The sequence below is a fragment of the Vicugna pacos genome, chromosome 34 (assembly GCF_048564905.1).
Source record: "Vicugna pacos chromosome 34, VicPac4, whole genome shotgun sequence".
In the NCBI taxonomy this organism is placed as follows: Eukaryota; Metazoa; Chordata; class Mammalia; order Artiodactyla; family Camelidae; genus Vicugna; species Vicugna pacos.
Genome location: NC_133020.1, coordinates 5524064 through 5548804, shown reverse-complemented (window position 1 = coordinate 5548804; position 24741 = coordinate 5524064). Strand labels below are relative to the sequence as shown.

The 24741-nt window shown below is 38.0% G+C and overlaps 1 protein-coding gene across 2 annotated transcripts in view; it reads right to left on the bottom strand.

The window, feature by feature from the left end:
* The window catches only part of ITPR2 (inositol 1,4,5-trisphosphate receptor type 2), a 419753-nt gene that overhangs the window by 213180 nt on the left and 181832 nt on the right, over positions 1-24741 (bottom strand). For both annotated transcript variants that reach the window (XM_072954773.1, XM_072954774.1), the window contains 7 exons: positions 21414-21503; positions 21170-21295; positions 20277-20399; positions 19427-19627; positions 16807-17058; positions 13814-13939; positions 960-1088 (listed from right to left, as the gene is read on the bottom strand). In XM_072954773.1, coding sequence (XP_072810874.1) covers positions 960-1088; positions 13814-13939; positions 16807-17058; positions 19427-19627; positions 20277-20399; positions 21170-21295; positions 21414-21503 — 1047 coding nt within the window. The remainder of the gene's footprint in view (positions 1-959; positions 1089-13813; positions 13940-16806; positions 17059-19426; positions 19628-20276; positions 20400-21169; positions 21296-21413; positions 21504-24741) is intronic.

The window sequence follows — 24741 nt, the reverse complement described above, 5'->3', positions numbered from 1 at the left end:
AATATGGCATTTCTTGAAGCCAATGACATGAATTTAACTATATTTTTTATAATCTCTGGTTTATTTCCAAGTATATAAATAGACCAGGTGTTTTGGGTTTGTTTCATCAATTGTACATTTTGGTTTCATACGACAGGCAAGTAGAGGAGACAACGATTTTGACCTACAAAAACAATTTTACATGGTTCTAGCTAATAGTTCAAAAGTGTTTCCTAAAGAAAGTGTAATCGAAGTAGTTCACAGTCACTGTAGAATATTTGGCAATCACAGAAATGAAAATCACCAATAATCCTAACACATGGAGATAATCAGTGTCAACCTTTTTAGAATGATGACTTCTTGTGTCTTTCTGTGTATGTATGTACATACATTCTTTACACCCACAAATCTGGATGATACTATGATGCAACTCTGTGGCCTGTTTCACTTTCTAATACTTCATGATCATTCTCCTTTGTCATCCATTTTTTTCTTCTAAGACATGATGTTTAATCGCTACATAATAAACCATCACCAGACATACCATAATTTATTTAGCTATTGCCCCATTTGTGGACATTAAAGGTTGATGTCAATTTTTAAGCATTATAAATACTTGAGTGGAAATCTTAGTATATAAATCCCTGCTAATTTTTTCAAGATTTACTCATGTGGAATTACTGAGTCAAAATGCTATTTAAAGAATCATTTATTTCACCACTTGGCAGTCAAAAGACAGATAAGAAAGGGCCTTCTATGCTTAGAGGGAGAGCAAGAATAATTCAACTTGAAGATGGAGCATCTTTATTTAAAATAAAGTTTGGGAAACTCAGAACAGGGCATAATAGAAAACAATATGAGACAAGAGAGATCTTCAGAAGTGTAGGACGTGACTCCTGACCAGATTAACGTTTTTTCCACTCATATAAGGTAAATAAATTCTGTGTGACAGTGTTTTCATATATGCTTGTTTAAGTTACCTGGAGGCTGGTGCTGTTGTCTGAAAAGGGAGAATTGAAGAAGCCGCTCACAATGTTCATGATTGACTCAGTGACACACTTCTCCAAGAACGTGTCTGCATGTTTCCTGTCTGTGGTTGTGTTGCAAACCTGGAGAGAAAAACAAAACAACTCAATATGTTCTGTCACATCTTTGAATGATAACTCAGCACTGGACGGAACCTCTAAAAATGGCTGAAATGGTTGTTTATAACATTTCTTCTGCTTTTAAAAGTTGCTTTGAATAAAAACATTTCTGCCTAAAATTCATTAAAAGTGTAGCATTCTGTAGTAGCTCCTCCTTCAAGATTGGTTGTCATTCCATCCTCGGGCCAGGATTCTTTCAGAGCCCAGCCCCTTCTTCCTGATCTGCTTCTCCCTACTTCTGTACACACCTTCTCCCTCCGTCCCCAAGCCTGGCTTTGCTGGAAAAGACTTTTCCACTCAACGCGAGGAAATTAAAGAGGAAACTGTCATTGTAAGTATAAGAAAGCAGTGAATGTGATTAATGATGGTCTCTATCTCTACACATGTTCGCTTATAATACCTGGCCCAGATTGGAGGATGCACATACAGGGAACACTTGTAAAGGAAAGCAGGTAAGAGAAGATCAAACCCCTGCCAACAATTCTGACTTGTTCATCCACAGGTGATCCCCGGAGGTGTGCGTGTTTTGTGCATTCTTCTGTGAGTCGGCTAAGCAAGAAGAGAGGACACTGGAGCAAAGGACACGTCAGCAAAGAACACGGGCTCTGACCCTTCTGGGAGGTTACTCCACCAGGCAGAAATTGGTCCTTCTGCTAAACAAACCATAAATTTCCAAGCATGTCAGGGTAGACAAATTGCAAACGCGAAGAGCCACAATTGAAACCAAATGGAAAAAAAAAAAACAGTTGGGTGGAGAAACACGGAAATAAAAAGAAGTGACTGGGGGTGAACACAGGGTGTGAGCAAACACTCTAGAACTGAGCAGAGTAAGAATGTTTCAATATTCACAAGATTACAATGGGTAAGTGTGGTGACCAGATGTTCCAGATGTTCTTAGACAATCCCAAGTTTTTACATAGTTTTTTATTCTTTTCAATAAGGTGATTAATCAAAAGATTAAGTAAAGGTAATGTGATTTGATATTGTTTTAAAATCCTGCGCACACACACCAAAAAAAAAAAAAAAAGACACACACAGAAGAGAAAAACTCCCTTCTGCAACCATGTGTCCCAATGTTTTGATTTGGAAAATTGAGAGTGCCAAATGGAAAGAGAAGAAAGAGCACAGGCTTTGTTTTGCTTCTAAGTCACTTCCCATTGGGCCAGCTCACTTTTTCCCCATCTATTAAATGACACCTACCTTACAGGGTTGTTATCACAACTAAAGGTTTTTAGTGTGTCTAATCTCATAGTTATATTGTAGGGAGCAGTGCAACTAAAGGATAAATTATGTCAAATTATGTCATCTTTTAATTATTGCTCCTACATGTAACATACTGCCTGGAAAATTTAAATGTTCAGTAAATGTTTGTAAAATGAATGAATCAATTAACTAATTTTTAAATGGGAGAATATGCAAGAATATCATTTTATCTTAGGTGAACTTAGGGTTAGGCTCTATTTGTGGAAACTCTAACCTAGGATTAAAATTTAATGTGGTCCCAGAACTAATTTAAAATCAATTTTCCTGTGATGGGTATTACGTAGGATATATTATTTCATTCAGCATTTTTCCAGCACTGGCTTTTGTGAATTTTTTTGAAATGTACAATAAAATCATATTAAATTTGAGTAGGTAGTTGACCAATTCCACCATAACCAGTCCAAAGAACCTTCTTCATCCAGTGACATATCACATAGTTGGGTGGGGCTCTCTGGAGCTATTATAGCATCACACTGCCTTACCTACAACTGGATATTTGCTAAAAAAAAAAAAAAAAACAGATTTGCTTTAGTCAGTAGATTAATAAAGGTAATATATTTCTAGATGAGACTTTCCCAAAAATCCTGGTAGTGGAAATTCTGGATTTACAGAACTGTGTGGAACCTATTTCCCAACTCATTTAAACAATAAATTCAAGTAACTGTTCAAGACATTTTTTCTGTCCCAGTTGAATGATAACTTTTTCACTTCTAGAGCCTTGCATCTTACACTGTGATTTCAGGATGGGCAAGAGACGTAGGGAACCACTTTTCTTATTAAAGCCCTTAAGAAATTTTTGGAAAAAAAGAACCTAATTAATAGTAATATTTCTTCAACCTGTTATTTATTTATTTTTACTGGCTCTTTCCAATAAAGATTAGAAATGGGTCAAATAAAAGGACATCATGTTAAGTTACTTTTTTACATGTAATACATATATTTTTAAAGTTTCTATCTGTTTACAGATACTATTCATGTACCATTATTTCCTATCAAACTTTCTCATGCACCATCATTATCTAAACATTTATTTCAAAGGCTCCATTCACTCCCTCACTCTAATGCACCATCATGCTTTAATCTGTTTTTGGAATGAGGTGAGGTACACGTAACCAAAAAATACAAGTCATTTTCTTATTTTCTTAGTTGTGTCCTTCTTGCTACTCTCTTAATATGAGTCCCCCTTTTAATTGCTTTTGTACCGAATTGGGCAAAATTACTCTTTTTACTTTCAGATTTTGGAGGTGTATTTCACCAAAACAGGAATCATCAGATGAGAGCGCACAGACAGCTTTACACTACATGCTGAGCTGAGCCTCTAAAATAATAAATTTACATTATCAACAACCTGTCTGCGGATACACAGGATGGGCCCTCATTTCCACCAATTGCTCTTGCTTTTGGGCCCTGCTCGGGTTCAGCTGATGCGAGGCACTGGTGGAAGATTCCAGAGTGGAAGAGAAAGAAGTCAGGTCTACCTCTGCCTCCAACCCCATCTCCATCTCCTCGCTCAGGCTTTAGCAGCATCCATGCCTGTGGAAGCAGCTGCTGCTGGAGCCCTTCTGCAATGTCTCCAAGTGCTCTCTGGTCTCCGGTAACACTGGTACCACCCTGGCCCCTTCAGGCTTGGGGCGGAAACAGCTTTGCACTGTTCCCAGTTCCTGGATGCTCCCCTGTCCCTCCTGGTTCCTTTAACCCTGCTCACACCTCTTGGAGTGTGCCATCTGTTTGTTGCTGGAATTGCACGTTATCTCTGTAAATGATAATTAGTTTTGCCAGTTTAATGATACCTAAAAGCTATTTCATTTGGCATTTCTGACATTGCTAACAAGGCAGGGCATTTTTCACATAATCATTTCACACCTATATTTTGTCATGTAGGGATGATTCAAACCCTTTAAACCACTTTCAAATGAAACCTGGATAGTGACTGCCTATTACATGTCAGTTTAACATATCTTACATAATAAACTTTTCAGCTGTCATTTCATGTGTGTTTTCACAGTCTCACTCTATTTAGAACATTCATTTCATTACATTTCATCGTATAAAATAATTTTAGCGTTCAGGCACTATCTTGTATTTAAATCATTTCCCTTTATTTAATAAAAAGAAGAAAAAAGCATCCTTTTCACAAAAGAAAAGGATGTTCTGTGTATTTCTGTTATAGGTTTTTATTCAAGCTTTCACATCTCTATACACACCTTGACTCCTATTTCACAGTTTAAGCAATCTGAGTTTTCTGCTATAGATGACCTGATGTATGCATTCTGATTAATTTTTTCCCATACTGATGTCCAACTGTCCTCCATTTACTGAATAGTAATTTCTTGCCTCACTCTCAGGTTACTTGAGATATATCTTACAGTGTGTCACTGATCACTGTTTAAATCTCTCTCCAAATCTCTGGTATACTCCATGTATCATTTTTTAAAATATCTTCACTCAATCCTATAAGAATGAAATGATTCTCAACTTGTCATGTGTTTTACAACTGGAAAAACAAGTCTACCTTCATTGTTCTATCCAAGAAAAAAAAATTCACCTTTTGAAATAGCTGTCCTCTTCTACTTTTACTATGTTTGAATTTTACTATGTTTATTCGTCAGATTTCACAGACTACCACTCAGGGACATGAATAAATTAAAACGAACTGTTAGACACTATTAGTTAGAACAGTGAACCACACAAAGTCCTTACTCTATTAAAGCCCTCATTCTGATTAGAATTAGACAGACATGCAACAGATTATCAAACACATAATACAAGTGGCAAAAAATAGAGCAAATAATAGATGCTGGAGATGCAATGGTGCAGGAGGACCCACACCTATGAGCAAGGATGACTTTTATTTAAACTGCTTGGAGAACTCCTCTGTATACGGCAACGTGTTAACCAAGAATTGAAGGAAGTGGGGAAACAGCCATGAAGGTTTCTGGGAGAAGAGCAAGTAAAACTCTTTCTCCACTGTTAGAATGTAAGTCCCCAGACACCAGGAGCGAGTCCATCTTGCTACTCACTGCACATGAAGATCTCAGCACCTAGTAGGTATTTTAAATTGTTGGATGGACCAATAAATACTAAGTATAGTTCCTGGATATAATTATGTCTGACATTCCTCCCCTTGTATATGCTGTCCCTTCTCTCTTCATCTCTAAAAGTGACTGTTACTCTTCCAAAGATGACAGATTGGGGTAAATAAATTACCATATGTTGGAGCATCACTGTCCTGCAGGACTTTCTGCAGTGAAGGAAATCTTCTATATCTGTCATGCCCGAGAAAGTAAGCACTAGACATGTGACTATTGAGCACTTGAAATGGATTTTTTATTTTATTTCATCTAATTAAAACTAAAATTTTATTTTCTCTAATTAAAATTAAAATGTGGCAAGTTGCTACTCTACCAGACAGAACAGCTCTCGCCAGTAACATACTTTTTGATCATACAGACCAAGGAATACAAATCTTAAAAAAATTTTCCACTCCTCATAGACAGTAAAAATGTTCTTATATCTGAAATGATATCTTATATTTATTTTAATTTGCATTCTTTTATTAATGAGGCCAAAATTTCTCCAAACATTTGCTTTTTGTATCCCCTTTTTATGTGCATCATCTCTTCATACACTAAATTGGCTTTCTTAGAATTTTTAATTCCTTTTTACAAAGATAATATATATTGATGTTAAGAAAAATATTAATTGTAGGAACCTTGTGACAAAACAGAAAAATACAAAATAGAAAACAAAAATTATCCATAATCCTAAAATCCAGACAAAACCATCATTAACACTTTGGAATCTTTTCTTCTAATCTTTTTGCTCTGCCATACATAATTTACATAATTGAAATAATTTGGGATAATCAGTTTTGTGTTCTCTTTTTTTTTAACTTCATCACCCAATCATTAGCACGTCTCACATCATTAAAAAATCTTCAAAAAATAATCACAGTGACACTGTAATTTCAGTCTTATTGATAAATCAGTTTATTGAATCATTTCTCTGTTATTAAATATGTAAACTATTTCCTACTGTATTTAATTATAAAAGTATGCTGAACTTCCTTGATCATAAAGCCTTGATATCATTTCTAATTATTTCCTGACAACAGATTCTTGGAAGGCAAGTTATTTGACACATTAAAAAGGTATGAGGGATTTTTTTAATGTATTACCAAAATGCTTTTCAAAAAGGTGGCATAAATTTCCTCTCATCAGCAAGGTATGTGAATCAACATTTAATATTATCTTTTTACTTTTATCTTCTTACTCTTAAACTTTGAGAGTTAGAAATTAGATATTATTTTCCTTTGTACTTTCTTAAAATTATTAACAGTTGATTATTTTTTCAGGGGTTTACCTGGATTCCCTCCTCCATAAACCATGAACGCCTGGATTTGGCTCATTTTATTATTAGACTTTCAGTGTTTTTCTTATCAATATAGATATGCTCTTCGTGTTAAGGTTATTAGCCTTTTCTTAATGTCCAGTAATTTTTTCTATTTCGATTTTTTAAATGTTTATGAAGTTTTTATATACTTCAAGTTTTACATTTTCTGACAGTGAAATGCTCTTTCCTTAGCTAATTTCATCTATTGCTTTTAGGCTTAAAAAAGCCTTTCTCATCCAAAGACAGATAAGCATCCACCTACATTTCCAACCACTTTTATCATTTCCCATTTATCTCTAACATCTCTTGCAATTTATGCTATTATGTAATGTGAGGACAGGAACTGAGTTCATTTCACCCCAAATAGCCAGGATCTTCAAATGTCATTTTGATTTAGATCAAATCAACAATTTGTATTGAATGTCTATTCCAAGCCAAGAATGTTCTGTCTACCTGGGATCCATCAGTGAACAATAAAATAGATAAAAATCACTAACCTAATGGAGTTTATTATTATTAATTTAAATATACAGAGACAGGCAACTGACCATGGGTCAAATCTAGCTGTGCCCATTAGTTTATGTGCTGTCTATGGCTCCTTTCCCTTTAGTAACTGCTTTAAGAGCTATGATAGTGGCCTGAAAAGCTAAAATATTTTACTATCATGATCTTTACGGGAAAAGTCTGCTGATCGCCAAAAATGACCAATCACATCCCCACTAATGGGTGATAATTTCTTTATTATATGTTAAATATGTAAAAAGTTTTTTCAGGCTTCTTATTTCCTTCCACTGATATGCCCACTTAATTCTATGCTAAAATCACACTCAATTTGTTTTCAAATTCACTTCTTAAAAATTTTTAACTTCAGATGACAATTATTTATTCCACGAATACTGAGTATCTACTATGGGTGAGACACCGTTCTAGGTCAGGTGTACTGCAGTGAACCAAACAGACAAAAATCTCTGCCCTTCGTTTCAGCAGAAATACAAATACATACAGAAGTATCAGGTGGGGATAAATTCTATAAAGAAAAAAGAAGCAAATGAAGTGGGGGCCGAAGGAAGAAGGGTTGCTACTTTACACCGGGTAGTCCAGCCAAGGCCTCTCTGAAGACTTTAAGCAGGGACCTGAAAGAAATCATGAGGATGGAGGATACATAGGGGATGACTGCTTCCCAGGCAGACGCAAGTGCTGAGATGGGAGTGTGTTTAGCATATCTGAGGAGCAGCAAGGAGGCCACCAGATGAAACATAGGTGAGTAAGAGGACACAGGGAAGCAAGGGTGGGCATGGGGGTAGTGGCTGGACAGAGGAGAGCCCAAATCATGGTTTTTCCCTGGGAGGAATCTGAGCACAGGAGTGACCTGAGCCAATCTTCTTTTTTTTTAACCATTATGGGCTGCTGTGTAGAGAATAGATGAAGGGAGGGGGTGGGGTGCAAGCAAAGTTATGAGGCTACTTCAATCACCCAGATGAGAGTGAATGGGACCTTGGTGCCGGGTGGGAGTGATCGAAGCACTTAGAGGTAATCAGATTTTGAATATTTTAAGGTTAGATTTTTGCAGAATTTGCTAAAGGATGAAATTTTAGAGGGTGAGAAAATAAAATTTACAGATGACACACAATTTTTTTTTTTTGCCTGAGTGCCTAGACAGAGATCCCAAAGACTTGAGAAGGATTTGATTTTTAGTGGGCCATGGCAGTGAATGAGGAGTCTAATGTTAGACAGCCAGCTGGAGATGTCTCATACGCACTGAGACATGAGAAGAATCCATGCCTCAACCAGCCTGGAATTGAAGTTAGGGGAGTGGTTGAGATCAGCAAGCAAGTGGCTGTAGACAGAGAAGAAAGTAAGTCTAAGGTTGCATCCTGGCACGTTTCAATATTTAGAAGCTGGGAAGATTTGGAGGAAACAGCCAAGGAGACTGAGGAGTGGCCACTGAGGTGGGAGGCAAACAGAGCGCCGGACCAATACCCTGGGGGAAAGGGAGGACATGTTTCAAGAAGGAACTGATCAACTATGATAAATCTGCCAATGGTTTGAAGAGCAGGCAGTGTGATGCAGGGCAGGGACCAGCCAATCACCACTGGGAAGAGCCAAACAAGTGTCCAAGCCACGTGGGCACCACCATTACAATTCAGCTTAAAAGTGGAGGAGAAAAGCAGAATTACAATGGAGGGCAGAGTGCTACACACAAAATAAGGTGTACAGTTACAGTGCTTTATACCCTTCACTTCCCTGCAATGCTAGGTAACAAGGCCATGTGAAAAGAAAGCTTCAGGATGAGACTTTTCAATGGCTCGTTCAACTGAAGAAAGCAAAGTATAGAATTGAATCATCAAGCAAAGAAAACCTATTCAATCCTATCAAATTAAAGAACCTGGAATGCGTGTTTCAAAGCATATATAAATTTTATCTTTATTCCTACTTCCTGCCTGTGTGGTAGGCTAGGCGAGGAGAGAGAAAGCTCAGGTCACCTATTTGGCAATGAAATACCCTGACTTGTCTTGTTAAGCAGTGATTGATGGGACAGTGACATGACAATCCTGGGTCTAATTTGTAAGTTATTCTTTGGTCTAATTTCACTCCGCCAACACATCACTTAGAGGGCTGTTGGCCGTTACAGAATCTTGAAATTGATAGCAAAATCGGGAACATCTTCAGAAAAATACTGTCTGAGGCTGACACGGACCACAGCCCACCCCGCTTCACACACTTTCAAGTAATGTCTCAAATCCCCTGACTTTGCAACAAGTCAGTTATGAAGGCAAAGAAAAGCATTTCTGCCCTACAAACACCAATTTTAGTTGCACCGGCACAGAGATCACAGTGGGCTGTCGCTATTTTAAATGCTCTAAAAGACAACTCATGGGTCTCACAGCTTTGCTGCTGCCTAACTCCGCTGTAGTGACGGGACACAGATGCGTCTCTGTCAGAAAGGATGTGAAACAATCTAGCATCCGTTTATCAAGAACGATCCTTCAGAAAGATTTTCTTACATGGCTCTTCACAAAACAAAAGACACTGGGGCACAAACAGGAAAATGAAAGATGCTAATTAAGGTGACTCCTTAGAGAGCTTTACCAAGAGCAAACAAAAAGAACCTGGTGGTGCTGAGTCCACAGAAACACGAGGAGAAAGGTGAAAGGTGGTGTGAGTGCCGCTCCTTGTTAATGTTTCATTTGCCTTTTAAATAGGATGGCTCTCCAAACCCTGTGCTGGCTGGACCCTGCCTTCAGCACTGGGTTCCATCCTGAACGCCATGCTTTACAAACACTGATGAATTAGAGAGAATTCAAAAGTGTACTGAGAACAAGGAGCCCAGAAACCCTCATCAGAGGAGGAACCACTGAGAGTCATGGGGACAATAATGGAAGACACGAGGGCTGTCATGACATATTTGAGAAGCTGCTGTGGGACAAGCACGGGACTAGGCTGCCCAGCCCTGCCAGCTCTGTTACTACCTGGCTGAGTCACCTTCTGCTGGCAAATTAATCTCTCCGGAACTCGGGAGCACAATTATGAGGTTGACCTAGATGATCTTACGTTCCTTTAAATTGCGTAATTTTATCGTCTCAAAGCAGATCACTAACAAGGAGACGAGTAAACACCCACATCTTTCCTGAACTGAATCATTCTAGGTCACTGCAGAAGGAAGAAATAGCTAAGACTCATAGCACATAAAATTTTGGTTAAAGTGGGAAGGGATAAATTAGCAGTTTGAGATTTGCAAATACTAACTACTATACATAAAACAGATAAACCATACATTTATACTGTATAGAACACAGAATTTTATTCAGTATCTCATAGTAGCCTATAATGAAAAAGAATATGAAAAGGAATATGTATGTATATATATGACTGAAACATTATGTTGTACACCAGAAACTGACACAACATTGTAAGCCGACTACACATCAATAAAAAAGGACATTAAAAATTTGTCTCAATTTGGCTTTTAACAATTAAAATTGCGCAATAATGAAATCTTGTCTTCAAAAGAAAAAAAAGTGAGACCATTGTTAATGGAAATCCACAGGCAGGAGCTGAAAGCTGTGAACTGTAGGACTGCCAGTCTCTTCCAACCCTCAGGTCCCATGATTCTTTAGGTTCAATTTACGAAATACATTTCCTCCAGATTACCTCCACTATTTCATACTGATATAAATCAGTTGTCCCAGGATTTTGTAACTTTGTTGTAAGATCTGAATTTAGTCCATCTCTACATCACATCACTAATGTGTGTGTCCAGCTTCACAGACAGGGTTTCTGGCTCTCACTGTGTGGGATGGTTTTCCTTTACAGTATCCTCAACATTAGTATTTGGTATAGGTCTTGGGGAAGCTGCTTGAAAACAAATCGCTTTAAAGGCTATATATAACCTTGTGCTAATACCAGTGTTGTTACCATGAGATGGATAAAATGGATAATGGTACCAACCTCTCACTAAGCGTCGAGCGTGTGCTAAGAGCCATGTACACGTTATCTCACTGACTCCTCCCAGTAACTCTCTGAGGAATGTATTAGCATTGGATTCATTTTACAAATAAGGAAACTCAGAGGAATAATTACCTTGCCCAAGAGAGCTGAATGAGTAAGAGGCAGAATCTTAACTTGAACTCTGGTCTGGCTAATAATGCCTTTAAAGTGCCTACCCTTAACTACCTTGACCTACTGCAGTGGTTCTCCAAGTGTGGTCCCTGGACCAGCAGCTTTAGCATCACCCAAAAGTGTGTTAAAAATGCAAAGTCTCACATCTCCTGAATCAGAAACTACGGGGGTGGGGCCCAGCAATCTGTGTCGTAACAAACCCTGCAGGCGATCCCACTGCTCACTGAAGTTTGAGACCACGGCTCTACTGAACCAGAAATTTGCCTAACAAGCCACCTTCTTCTTATTTAACCATATTTTTAGTATTTGAATTTGAAAGTGTGTGGTAGCTCCTTAATCTTCCTTCAAGGGGAGAAAGACAAACCCCAGATATGAGAAGTCGGATTTCTTGTCCCTTCCCTGAAGGAGGAAGGGTGATTCCCTGTCGTTCCTGGTGACGGGAGAAGAGAGTGGCTTTAAAGTATAAATCAGAGGGAAACCAGAAGGAAAGAAACAGACGCTTTCTGCAGTACAGCTAAGCTGCTGTGATGAGACATAACGACTGAAGGGACGGAGAAGATCTTGAGATTCCCCTGGAGGTTTTGTATACGAACAAATAAAACTGACGTCTACTTAACCAAAATAGTTAAAATTAAAATGCTTCCTACATGAATACTTAAAAAAAAAGAACCCCTTAGCCTTACGAACAAAAACATCGACAGAAAGACTGTTTTCAAGGCAGCACAATCCATGGCAGTTAACATCAGCTTTCTTTGGTTTAAAAATAAAAATCCTTCGAGCTTTGCAGCTTACGCTGCCTAGAATGTGACCTTGGTCTTTCCAAGCCTATCTTTAGCCCGTAGCACTGGGCAGTGCTGCAAATAGGTCGTTAATCTCTTTCATATCTTCCTGCACGTGCAGTTTGACAGCTCAGCCTTCGGCATATAAACTGTCCTTTACTCCAAGATCTCTGGGACAGTGTGGCCAGGCTCTCACAGGGCTTCCGCTAGGTCACGGGGGTAAATACGAGCCGTATGTGAGTGCTGTGGGAACAGGGGGATTTCTGCACACGGGCAGGTTTACCTGAGAGAGGTAACGAGTGGCTTTTAGGTTCTACAGAAGGGAAGTGAAACAGAGACGGCCTTACTCCACACGGGTGTGAACACAGCCCGGCTGGCTCAATCCACGCGACCCCCAAGGTGAAACGCACGCATTCCAGCTGCAAGCCTTGACTAAAGACAAAAGTTCCTGGACTAGAATACGTGATTGACTCTATTCCCCAAGATTGCCCTCGGAAGCCTGGGCCTGCAGTCGATGTTTTATGTCCCCTTTGTCTTCCCTCCTTCCAGAAAGAACTGTGGGGAGGCAGTGAGCTAATGGCTGACAGTCAGCATCCATCCATATGGATTTCATTAACCCCTCTTCTCCAGCACGCCTCAATGAGGCCCTTGTAAACGACCAGCACTCAGCAATGCCGGGAGCCCAGGGACCGGGACAGGCCACCGTTAAGTCATCACAGGTCCAAGGAGTCAGCTACACACTATCTTCTATTAGCGAAACCCTTATTTGAACATTACATCCCATAACCTTAAAGGGAAAGCTAGAACGGATCCCCAAAATCCCTAAAATAATAGACCCTGGACATCATGATAATTCAGCATGCAAAAAGAGGGAGCTAAGATACATAAACTAAAATGAAATGCCACCTATCAAATCCTCCTCCCTTCCTTTCTTCGTTCATTCATTCATTTACTCAGTATTAACAGAGCAAAAACGTACACTAGAAAATGCCAACCACATCCACGTGTCCTCTCCAGCCCCCAAAACACCCAACAGGAGAAAATGAACTCAAAGGAAAAAGCAGACTATATTTTGAATGACTACATATATTCTGACTGTATTTTGAATTAGCTGGAGTAAGAACACCAAAAAGTTCAGTGGAGCACACTTCCAAAAAAGACTTGAAACAGGCAACAGTGGGCAATGCTAGGTCCTGCGTGGTCTGGTCAGCCACCTATTTGCCCTAAAGCAGTAGCCAAGACCTCGTGAGCTCTCTACCATCTATGGTTTGTAACTGCATTCATGATAAGAGGCTGAATACAAACTGACCTCTGCCAAATACTGTCTCTAACCAACGTAAAAAGGCCACTAAAACTCCATTTACTAACTGATCAGTGCAGCCAATTGTAAAAGTGAAAATGAACACCTTGCTGCCATATACACTGTACTGGGTACCCTGGGTATATTAGCTCATCAAGTCTCACTCACACTCCTGTGAAATTCAATCACAACTTTGTGAATGTGACAGATTATGCCCAAACACAGTGGGTTTAACTCTAAGTTTCCATTCAGATCCTTGACACTGTTTAGTCAAAATATGTATTAACAACCTTACTCAGCATGAAGTAGTGTTTAATGCTCACAGTGCAACTTACCCTTGCCATGTCCACCAAGAAGTTCTCAAATAATTTCCAAATGTGGTTACTTGTATAGATTTCTTTCATTTCCACTTCAGTGTCAACGTAACAGTGATTCACAAAATTCACGTAAGCAATTTTAACCTGTGCAAGTTTCAAACATAAAAGAGAGAGAGTTTTCTTTGTTGTTCATTTTCAAGTATCTATGACGAACAGTTAAATAAAATTGTGTTATTTCCTAGAGTAAACTATAGTATGTTTTGTGTCCAACCAGAAAGCATTCCCATCTCCTTTCTTTTTACTAAAATACTCTTCCCCCTGACCCAAGGTAAACGCATGACCTAGGATTCCATTCCCGTGGGCCCAGTGATTGGTGTGAGAATAAACACTTCATGTAAACCAAGTCTCACATATTTGAGACACTAGGAGTCACACTTTCCCTCTCTTCTCCCCTCCCATTCTCTGCCTCTGTCATTCATTCATTCATTCATTCATTCATTCATTCATTCATTCATATTCTTTCTCTATCCCTCCGCCCCCTTGGCCAAAATGGACCAAACTAAATCTGAACTCCGAGAACCATCCTCTCCAGGTGTGTGGAGAAAAATTATGCTCAGATGAAGAAAACGAGGCAAAATCACAAAGGAAAAGGGAATAAGAGACAGAAGGAACTCTGACGTTGTTTGAATCTCTTGATCCATCTGAACAACTATCTTTCATATTTCCAAATATAGGAGCCAATAAAATTTCCCTTTTTAATTTAAATTAGTTTAAGTTAGGTTTCCATCACTTGCAACCAAGAAGGTTCTAATACAATGCTTCAATATGTTGACTAAATAACACTTTTTTGCCATTCAAAAACATTTAAATTACTGTTTCTGAGAAGAGTCAGGCTCACAGTTTGCCACAAAAATTATACTATTTTAAGATGTCGTAAAGTTCCTTTCCAGACTTAGCAAAATTCCTCACAGAAGACTGGATTAGTCTCCCCAACATGTACCATTTCTAAAGTGCACAGGGCAAAAGTTTTTGTTTTTCCTTTTCTTTCCTCTTCTTTCCTTTTCTCTTCTTTTCTTCCCCCACTTTATGAAAATGTAATAAACACTATAAATCTCTCCAGAAAAATGCACATACATAAAAAATCATGTAAACAATTTCAGGAGATTCATAGAATCCAAGTTAGAACCATAAGGAATAAAGGGCCAGCTTTCATGCCCTTAGAACCTCTCTCTACTTGACTGAGGTCTAAGACAAATCTCCAGTGACAAGATGTCAGTGCCAGGGACTGACCACAGGGTAAGGAGCCATCAGAGCCACTCAGTGCGCTACCATAATCATCCTCACAGCAGTTAAAATCCATTCATTGTTTGCTACATGCCAAACACCTTCAGCATTTTGTATGTAATATCTTAATTTAATCTTCCAACAATCCTATCAGGTGCATATCATAATTATTTCAGTTCAAAATTGCATACATTGAAGATGAGAATGGTTAAGTAATCTGTTGGAATCAGTCTCACAGCTAGGAAGTAATGGATCCAAGATTCTGACTCATTTCTTAATTCCATTTGTTCATTCACTCAAAACACATTTATTAAAAGCAGGGGTGGGAAGAGATAGACTGGGATTTCAAAATTGTAGAATAGCTAAATAAGATTAGACTGCATAGCACAGGAAAATATATACAAGATCTTATGGTAGCTCACAGAGAAAAAAATGTGACAATGAATATATATATGTTCATGTATCACTGAAAAATTGTGCTCTACACTGGAATTTGACACAACATTGTAAAATGATTATAAATCAATAAAAAATGTTAAAAAATAGAATAAAATAAAGGCTCAGGTTCAGACAACATAGTGGTGAATACAAACAGATCCAGGTGTTAACTCTCATTGAGCTTATAGTCCTGGGAAAGAATGAGAAGGCTGTGGACATTGGTTAACTAATAAAATTCAAATGTCAAATTTCAAATTATAGACTCATAGACTTGACTATGGGAGCCCAGGGAAGTCTCCCTTAAAGTAGTAATACTTGAATCAAGATCCGAAGGAGGAAGGGGGTTAAGTAGGTGAATATAAGACACCAGAGGGGTGTGTCAGAGAGAACAATATGACCAGAATCAGTACCTCAAATGTAGACAGAACGCACTGATTTAATTCCTACACTACACTTTCTTCCTTTGCCATTTTATTTCAAACCAATCAAGGAGTGCCTACGGCATGCGGTGTCAGTAATTCCACAACATTTTACAAAAACATACTTGCAAGTCCATCACTACATAGGACTATTTGGAAGTAGGGAAGTTAACCTAACCTGACACCTTTTTAAGTTACTATGATTTTAAATGTTTGGATTTATATCATAGTCAGTGTATCACACGTTTGTGAACTTTGCAACAATACACCACAACACTTGAAAAGAAAGAAATGATTGCAATGTACATTCCTGGAAGCCTCATGAATCCTGTTGGCAGACAAGCTAGTTTCTAATGAGGTTTTCCCCTACTGTCATGCCAAACTAGGATGGAGGGTGTAAGATGATGTGTGAATAAAGCAAAACATGTGTCCACGTTTCCAAGAACGCATCGATTCCATAAAGCAAAGGTAGACCTAGAGAATCTAATCCTGATTCTTCAGCCCTGTCCTAGCCTCTCCTGTTAATGTTTACAAATTATTTACGAAGCATCTGTTTTATGCTCAAGCACATACTAGAGGTTACAAGTCAATTTTTCAGTTCGATCACAATGCCATACCTGGAAATTCCCATAGTAGCTTCTAGCAAACCAACAGTGGTTGTACTTTTAAAAGGTTTCTTGTCTTTCATTGTTTGTTGTAGAGCAAAAAGTAAACTTCTTACGCTCTTTCAAAATTTCCTAATTATGTAGCTAAGTACAATCCCTAGACTAAACATATTATCTCATAAATCATAGTAGAAGAACTTCTGGCACCTACGCACTTTAAAAATTAATAATGAATCCGTAGCTGCTGAGCTTTTGCCAGGCTTACCTCAGGGATGCAGTCATCGTGGGTCACCACCCTCACTATGTCGTCCAGGGGCAGAAGGGAATTGCACTTGATTTCAGTGTAGACGTTTTTCCCCTCTGTGCATGCTGCCAGCAACTCCACAAGGGTGATGTGGTAGGCTAAGGGGCCACTCTCGTCCCCTCGGTCTCTCTCTGAACACATCATATGGAGAAGGATGGGAAATGATGCTCTATCATTGTAAAATATCAGCACATCTTCACCCCCATTTATCAACTGAAATGATAACAAGAGAGTCTACATAGCGTCCAAATGTCCATCCTTACAGTTGCTTCCAAAGGCTCGGTCTATCTGGACACACACGCATCTCTTTGTAAAAACATAGATAACATTGCAAAAGCAGAACTATACTTAGGCAGGGTGGTAAAAAGACTCTAGCCATGGGTCAAGTGATTAGTTATGAACGCTGTCAAAACCAGCCGGGCAGATATGGAAGAGGTGGATGGGGACAAGAATAAATGACACAGACGACAGTAAACTGTTCAGCGAATTATCCACTGAAATCAAACTTGCAAAATACTCCTATAAAGTTACATCCTTCTACTTCAAATGGAAGACTCCCTTGCCAAAGCATCAGAAATCTCCTAAGTCTAATTTTACTATAGAATAAAATATCCCCAGCCCCTTTCACAGTGACAGAATAAATAAGCAAGTACTTTGATCCAAATGCAACCCTACAAGAATTTGGAGACTCCGTGCACTATGCGTACTGGCAGAGAATGCAGGTAAAAGAGAGATGGGAGAATAAAGAGAAAAAGATGACTTTCAAAGAGAGAAAGAAAGAAATGAGTAAGCAGAGACTTTCAGGACATAAATTTTCCTTCTTGTTTTATTTATATAATTTTAGTGGAAATTCCAGTAGGTGGTAATTTTATTGCTCAATCTCCATAATGTCTTATTGTCTATTTTTTTTTTTTTGGAAACTGCACTATTATTTTATTAAAGAATTCACTTCCAAGAGTGTCATGAAGCCCGGGCTGACTTAAAAGTGACGAGTTCTGGAGGTAATTACATTCCCATTCCAGACTTTCTGGTGACAAGCCCTGTCTTCTCTCTCTACCGCAACAGAAAACCCACACTCATGAGGCCTCAATCCCTGCCCTCCTACTCCTGGAGGATGCCAAGGCCAACTACGTAGGAGGCTTTTTCAGAGGAGAAGATAACTTTCATCTTCCCAGAGGACAAACCTTCTCCTTTGCTTTATAAGGCAGATGGTGACCCTGAACCACAAGCAGGCTGGGACCTGCACGGGACTCAATTCCTATTGTCTATTACAGGACCAATTTTCTAACCCCAGCATGAAATATTCTGGTGGGTAACACAGCTTCCATAATTTTTTCTCTATTTTATTTGAACTGATAACATATTTAAGTTGATAAGCCAATTAATTGGCTTACACGGAATGTTTTCTTGAAAGAGAATGCATGTGCCAAAAAAATGTATTATATATTAATAAAATATTATACATACTTCTTTCCATATAGAAACACTTCACCTAATAAATGCCATAGGACTGGCTTAACTATTTACTGCTTTCCCATTTTAATTCATTCTTTGATGATAATAATACAAAATCAAATTAGCTCCCACATTTCTAGGCAATGAAGAACTAATGTGAATGTAAACACAGATAAGAGGTAAATTTTACAAGTTCAAAATGTCCCTTAAAGGTTTAGTAACAATAATTTACATTAAAATTTCAAGGCTTTAAGCTGAATTTATTTTAAGATTTCTATGGGGCAAAAGGGACTCACATGTATCAATAGGGAAATTACTCTCATTCCCAAATTTAAGGTAGTTAATTATGAAAATTGCCCCAAATCAATATAATCTACTGCATAACTGTTTGTAGCCATGGCTGAGGGCTGCCTTAATCCATACAGCCCTTTAGAGAACCATTTCGGTCACAGAGCAACGATTTACCCAAATGGGCTCAAACTGCTGTCAGTTCTCCAAAGAATCACTTGGTTCCTAGTGAGTAATTTATTCATTGTTTAAATCTCGCTCAGTGCCAAACATCAAAATGAAAAGGGCAAAATAAATGAAGTACTTTGTCTATTTTTAAAATTTTTTAACTTACTCTAAATAGCTAAGTTTCCACAATTAATAAATCACTGATGGATAATTTCTATTAATTAGTTCAACTCCTTTCAAAGCCCTCTGCAAACAGCAGCAAAGAACACCCAGTCTATGTTCCAGGAACAGAGTAATAAAGACACTGGAAAAGCAGAGTTTAATCCATTTTTGTTATACATTGAAAATGTATTAAAAATATAAAATTTTATCACTTTCATTCTGAATAATTATTCATTCTGAATAATCTATAACATTTCACAGGATTTTGCCCATTATTTAAAACACATCAATTCATTAAGAATCAAAAAGAAAAACAAGCTCTTAGAAAATTATAAAAATCAACTTATGCTACTTCACTAGTTCTAAGTAAAATATATTTGTGCCTAAGTAGTAATTAAATTATTTTCCAAACCTATGTCGCTGGGGAATTTTTTTCAGTCTGTTAACAGAAAACATATTTGAGCATATTGCTTACGTGAAGCTGATAAAATGCAAAGTGAGAACGTACCTCGGTCATTACCATATCCTGGCACTTCTTCACGTATTTGCCATCTGCTTTGACAATCGTCTGCAGAAACCTCAGGTACTCCACGTGGCGGCCGTGTGTCTCGATGCAGTGCACGAAGTGCTGGACCACCCTCTCGCTGATTTCATTGCACAGATGGTAATTGTTCATGAAGATGTGCCGCATGGTTTCTGCTTCAAGGAGCTAATAAACAGAGAGGAATGTGCCCTTGTAACTCCGACAAGATCAACTTTCTAGTCTACAGGACTTAGACCAATTGCCCTGTTTGTGATCGGTTTTATATTTTACGCAGAAGTTGTAGTGGGTTTTCTGTGCAAGTCTTCTACAAAAAGCAAGATCATTCAGCACTAAAAGAAAACTGAGCTCACAAAGGAACCTAGCTGGAAAAGAGAGATTTATTATCATAAAGGTCAGCATGTTGGCAACAGTATTCTTGAGATTAATTTAATTATGTATTATTCAACGTTAGCTTCTCCTCAGTATCCACTGACACGTTTTACAGAGCAGAGTTAAGTCTACCTTTGAGTCACTCATATTTATCTTGCTCGTGTCATTGCAGAATTAGTCTCTGTTCTACCATCTCTTTTTCCTGACGTTAAACTATATATACATATAAATGAAGTTGTCGTTTGCAGGCAAAATTAGTGTAATTTTTCAAGTTTCTTTAAATGTTTCCTTAATGGAAATAAAAGATATTCACTTTTAGGAAGAAAACCCCTATAAGAAAAAAAAATGAGGTGAGGAAGATGAATAAAATTCTATCCATTAATGCTGCTAAAACAAATTTGATGGACACTTTCCTATAACTATTAGAAGCCACTAAAATACTTACTCCAGGAGTTAGGAACAAATTCAGATGTTTATGAAGGAGAACCTGATTCTGTGGATTTCCCCGACAGAAATTCTGCAGGAAGGTATGGGCCAGATTCATGACTTCATTCATCTTTTCATCATTCTGGAAGTTCAAGAGCAGCGTGTGATACAGAGAAACACACCAGAGCAAAAATGTTATCCAAGAATTTTCCCAAATGCACATTGCTCTTCTCTGCCACTGTTTTATGCTCCCCTTTCTGTTTCAACACCTTTCCTAGTTACCCGGTCTCCGTCCACCCTCCCCACTTTCTAGATGTCTCTCCCCTTCTCTTTATCCTCCTTCTATTCTCTGTTCTGCTCCACTCTTTCTTCCCCCTCTTTGTTTGACAGCCCACCTCTCATTGTCCCCACCTTCCTGCCCATCCACTACCATTTCGTGTCTCCCTATAAAGCAGCCTCTGTCTCCCTTGCCTCCATCCTCACACCTTCTCTGTCCCCTCTTCCTCTCTCCTTGGCCGCCAGTTCTGCTCCCTTCGCTGGACCTTCCACACTTCAAAAGCATCAATGTCATGAGAGTTCCAGCATGAAGAGATTTAAACGGACATGACACTCAATGACAACTGTTTCCAACGTGGATCACTGGTCAGACAGGACCCGACTGGGACGATGGGAGAAATGTGAATGGAGTGCAAGGATCAGGTGGCAGTAGAGGGTCATGCTCTTACCTGATCTGGAAGGTTGTTAAGTGCTTATGTTTGTAGGGGATATCAGCTAAAGGGCTCAGAGGTGGTGGGCATCAGGTTGGCAATTTACTTGCAAATAGTCCAGGAAAAAAAATTTCTTCCTAACTTCCCTATATTGAAATTGTATCAAAATTAAAAACTAAAGGGAGAAAGTAACCTAAGAGCTCACCTTTTCATAAGGTATCTGTAGAAGGTCCAACACCACTGAATGGGCTCCCATGTTCTTCAGTAATCGCTGGTGTTGATTTCGGCACTTTTTGTTCTGTACACAGAGTTTACTTAGCCTGATCAAAATCTTCCGAAAGAAGAAAAGCATTAAATATAACACACGTAATATTTAATGTAATAAAAAAGCAAAAATCCTTTGCCATTCAAATGTAAATCCATATGAAAAGAACTTCACATCTGCTGACCTCCTTGACAATCCAGTAGTTGTTGCTCTTGTTGCTGTCAATCTGAGGTTTCTTTGTCCCATCTTGCACAGGACTTAAAATGTTTGAGTCCTAAAATGACACAAAAATATGTATTTTATGCCCCGTATAGCTTTGTAATAAATTTATCTATTTTGTTTTTTTAACACATTAAAAACCACTCGGTTTTATTAACATAAAAAATACACAAGTAGTCTAAATAAAGCCTTTCAAAATCCACTTTTTTTGTTTTTAATTGAGGTATAGTCAGTTTACAATGTTGCGTCAATTTCTGGTGCACAGTGCCATGCTTCAGTCATACGTGAATATACATATATTCGTTTTCATATTCTTTTTCACCATAGGGTACTACAAGATATTGAATATAGTTCTCTGTGCTAGACAGTATAAATTTATCTATTTTATATATAGTAGTCACTATCTGCAAATCAAAATCCACTTTATGATCCTCAATCAAAATACAGATTACAAGCTTTCAAAAACATTCTTGTTCTTCTGATACAAGGATCTGAGAATTGTGATTTCTATGGTTTACAAAACTGAGGTTAGTGACTTAGTAAACATGGGCATAAATTAATTTTAGGACTTTTTAGTGAAGGGTTATCTGTACTTTTCTTGGCTATCTATGAAGATGTCCTTATTTTAACCATATCAGCTAATATTCATGACTCCCATTTACTGCTATTATGAAGGTACATCAGGATTTTAATGAACTATAGGATTTTTTATCCTTAAAAAACAATTAGCACAACTATTTAAAATTTAGGAGGTTCCTATGTATTATTTTAAGACAAAGAATGGCTTCCTAAATAAATACCTAATGGTGACCTATAGGAAAATTATTTAGGCACTTATGTATTTTTAATTGAGTATAGTTGATTTACAATGTTGTGTTAATTTGCTGTGTACAACACAGTGACTCAGTTAGACACACACATAGGTATTCCTTTTCATAGTCTTTTTCATTATAAGCTTTTACAAGGTATTGAATACAGTTCCCTGTGCTGTACTGTAGGACCTTGTGGTTTATCTATTTTATATGTAGTAATGTGCATATATAAAGCCCAAGCTCCCAATTTATCCCTCCAGCTCCCCCTCTCCCCACTGGTAACCGTAGGTTTGTTTTCTATGTCTGTGAGCCTGTTTCTGTTTTGTAACTAAGTTCATTTGTGTCTTTTTAGATTCTACATATAAGGAATGTTCTCAGTTAATGATAAACAGCATCTCCACTTAAGATTTTCATTGTACATTTTACATTTTTGGGTCCTCAGTCTTCCACGGAAAAGTAGACATAAGTGATAAATACAGGTGATTTATTTATTTTGTAATAAACAGTAAATACATTTTGTAATTATTTTGTGATGAATTTATTATTCAGCTTCAATGTTTCCTTTGTATTTTTTCATCCCATAAAAAGCTCCTTGGCTTAAATGAACATGAAAATTCTCACTTCTCAATAATAACCAAATTATAGCATCTATGGCATTACTAATAATTAATGAGTTAAGTTTAAAAAGTAAAAGGTATTACATGTAACATGACCAGTGCATTTCCTAATGCTGAATGTATCAAACATATTGTAATTTTATACTGCCTATATGAAAAGGAATAGTAAAAATCCAGAGCATAGAAGGCATAATTTTATTATCAGGGATGAACTGCAGGGGAAAAAAAAAAAGACTGATGGATTATACCATAATAGCTGGAAAGCACTTCAGGGATGGGAGGAAAAAACACCTTAACCCAAAAATTCTCTGCCAGGTTACCATGACATCCTCAAGAGTCACGACTGAGGGCCAAGAAACCAAGTACAGAACCAAGAAAATAAAAGAAAATTTAAATTAAGATTTTAAACTACTAAATTAATAAAGCTTATTAAGGGAAACTGAAACACCAAAAACACTTCATTACAGCAGCCACCATCTGTAGCAGTACAATAAAAAACAAACATAGGGAGTGTACATATTTTAAACACCAATTATTGGGGCAACCATTCGAAAATAAATCACCAGTTACAAATTAATACCTGAACATTTATTAAGACTTCATATATGCCTGGTACTAGACAGTGGTAAATGGATATAAAAGAAAAAGAAGACATGGTCCTTCCCAGAAGAAAATTACAGTCAACCTAACAAAACAAATAAAGCTTTGAACTGAGCAGAATTCACTGAGCTGAGAGAGACAGAGATGGAGAGTAGCTATAGCTTTAGATGGTTTTATGAAGGAGATCAAGTTCAAGCCAAGGTCTTGAAAAATAAAAACTACGTAGTTAGTATAAGAAACATGTCGAGGGACGGGGGGGCACTTGTTAGGTGAAGAAGTCACCTTAGCCAAAGGTGCTGTAGAAAGAGAAGGCCAACCATGTGCAGAAAATGCCAAGAACTGACAGTGAATGATGCCAAAGGGGTCAATGAGGCAGAGTGGGGCTTGACCACCTCCCTTATTCACAGTTGGTACGAAATTGCACTTGGATGAATGTCAAGTTCAACTTAGGTTAAAAGACACCCTGAAGTCCTGACTACCTATACTGATGGTGTTGGGAACTCCATTCTAAGCTCAGGGAAAAGGAAAAAACAGATGAAGCCAATAGGTATCATTTTATTTGTCCCAAGCTGTTGTTCCTACTGTGTTCCAAGACAAATTACAAAATGAATGCCAACCAAGAAAATATATATAAATTTTCTTTACTAGTCAAAAAATTCTGATGGAAGCTTCAAGCAAGAGAGTGACTGGTCCACGTGGAGCCATCACCACTGCAGGCTCTGTCTTCTTTGGAAGGCAGCTATGCTCACTTATGCCACCAACGCCTCCCTCTGTCTTCTTTGGCTTCTCTCTAGGCAAATATGGTCCAAAAGGGAGCCTCCCAACCTGAACTCCACCTTAGCAGGTAACCTCTTCTCCCATCTTACTGACCATAAGGAAATTGCCCTACATGACATTTCCTCTTTTCCTTCTGAAAATGTCTGGTATCATCCACAAAGCTGTCTAGCTTCCCTGCTGTGTCTCAGAGAAAAAGAACTTTTGAGGCATGGACTTCTAAGCTTATCTCCCCTGCCTCTTTGCTTCATCCCTGTTTCTTGCGCATGAACAGTTTCCACCCTGTACTGATTTTCTCCAAACTCTTTAAAGATACAGCCACGCTGAGGCTGAACCCTTTCCATGATACTGCCCCATCCTGGGAAGTAGCCTTGCATCTCAGATGACAGCCTCCAATGCATTTTTTAAAAGAATAATTTATACCACCCTATACTAAAATTGCTTTATATGTCAGTGATTCATAATTTCTAAAACAATCTTTAGCATTTGA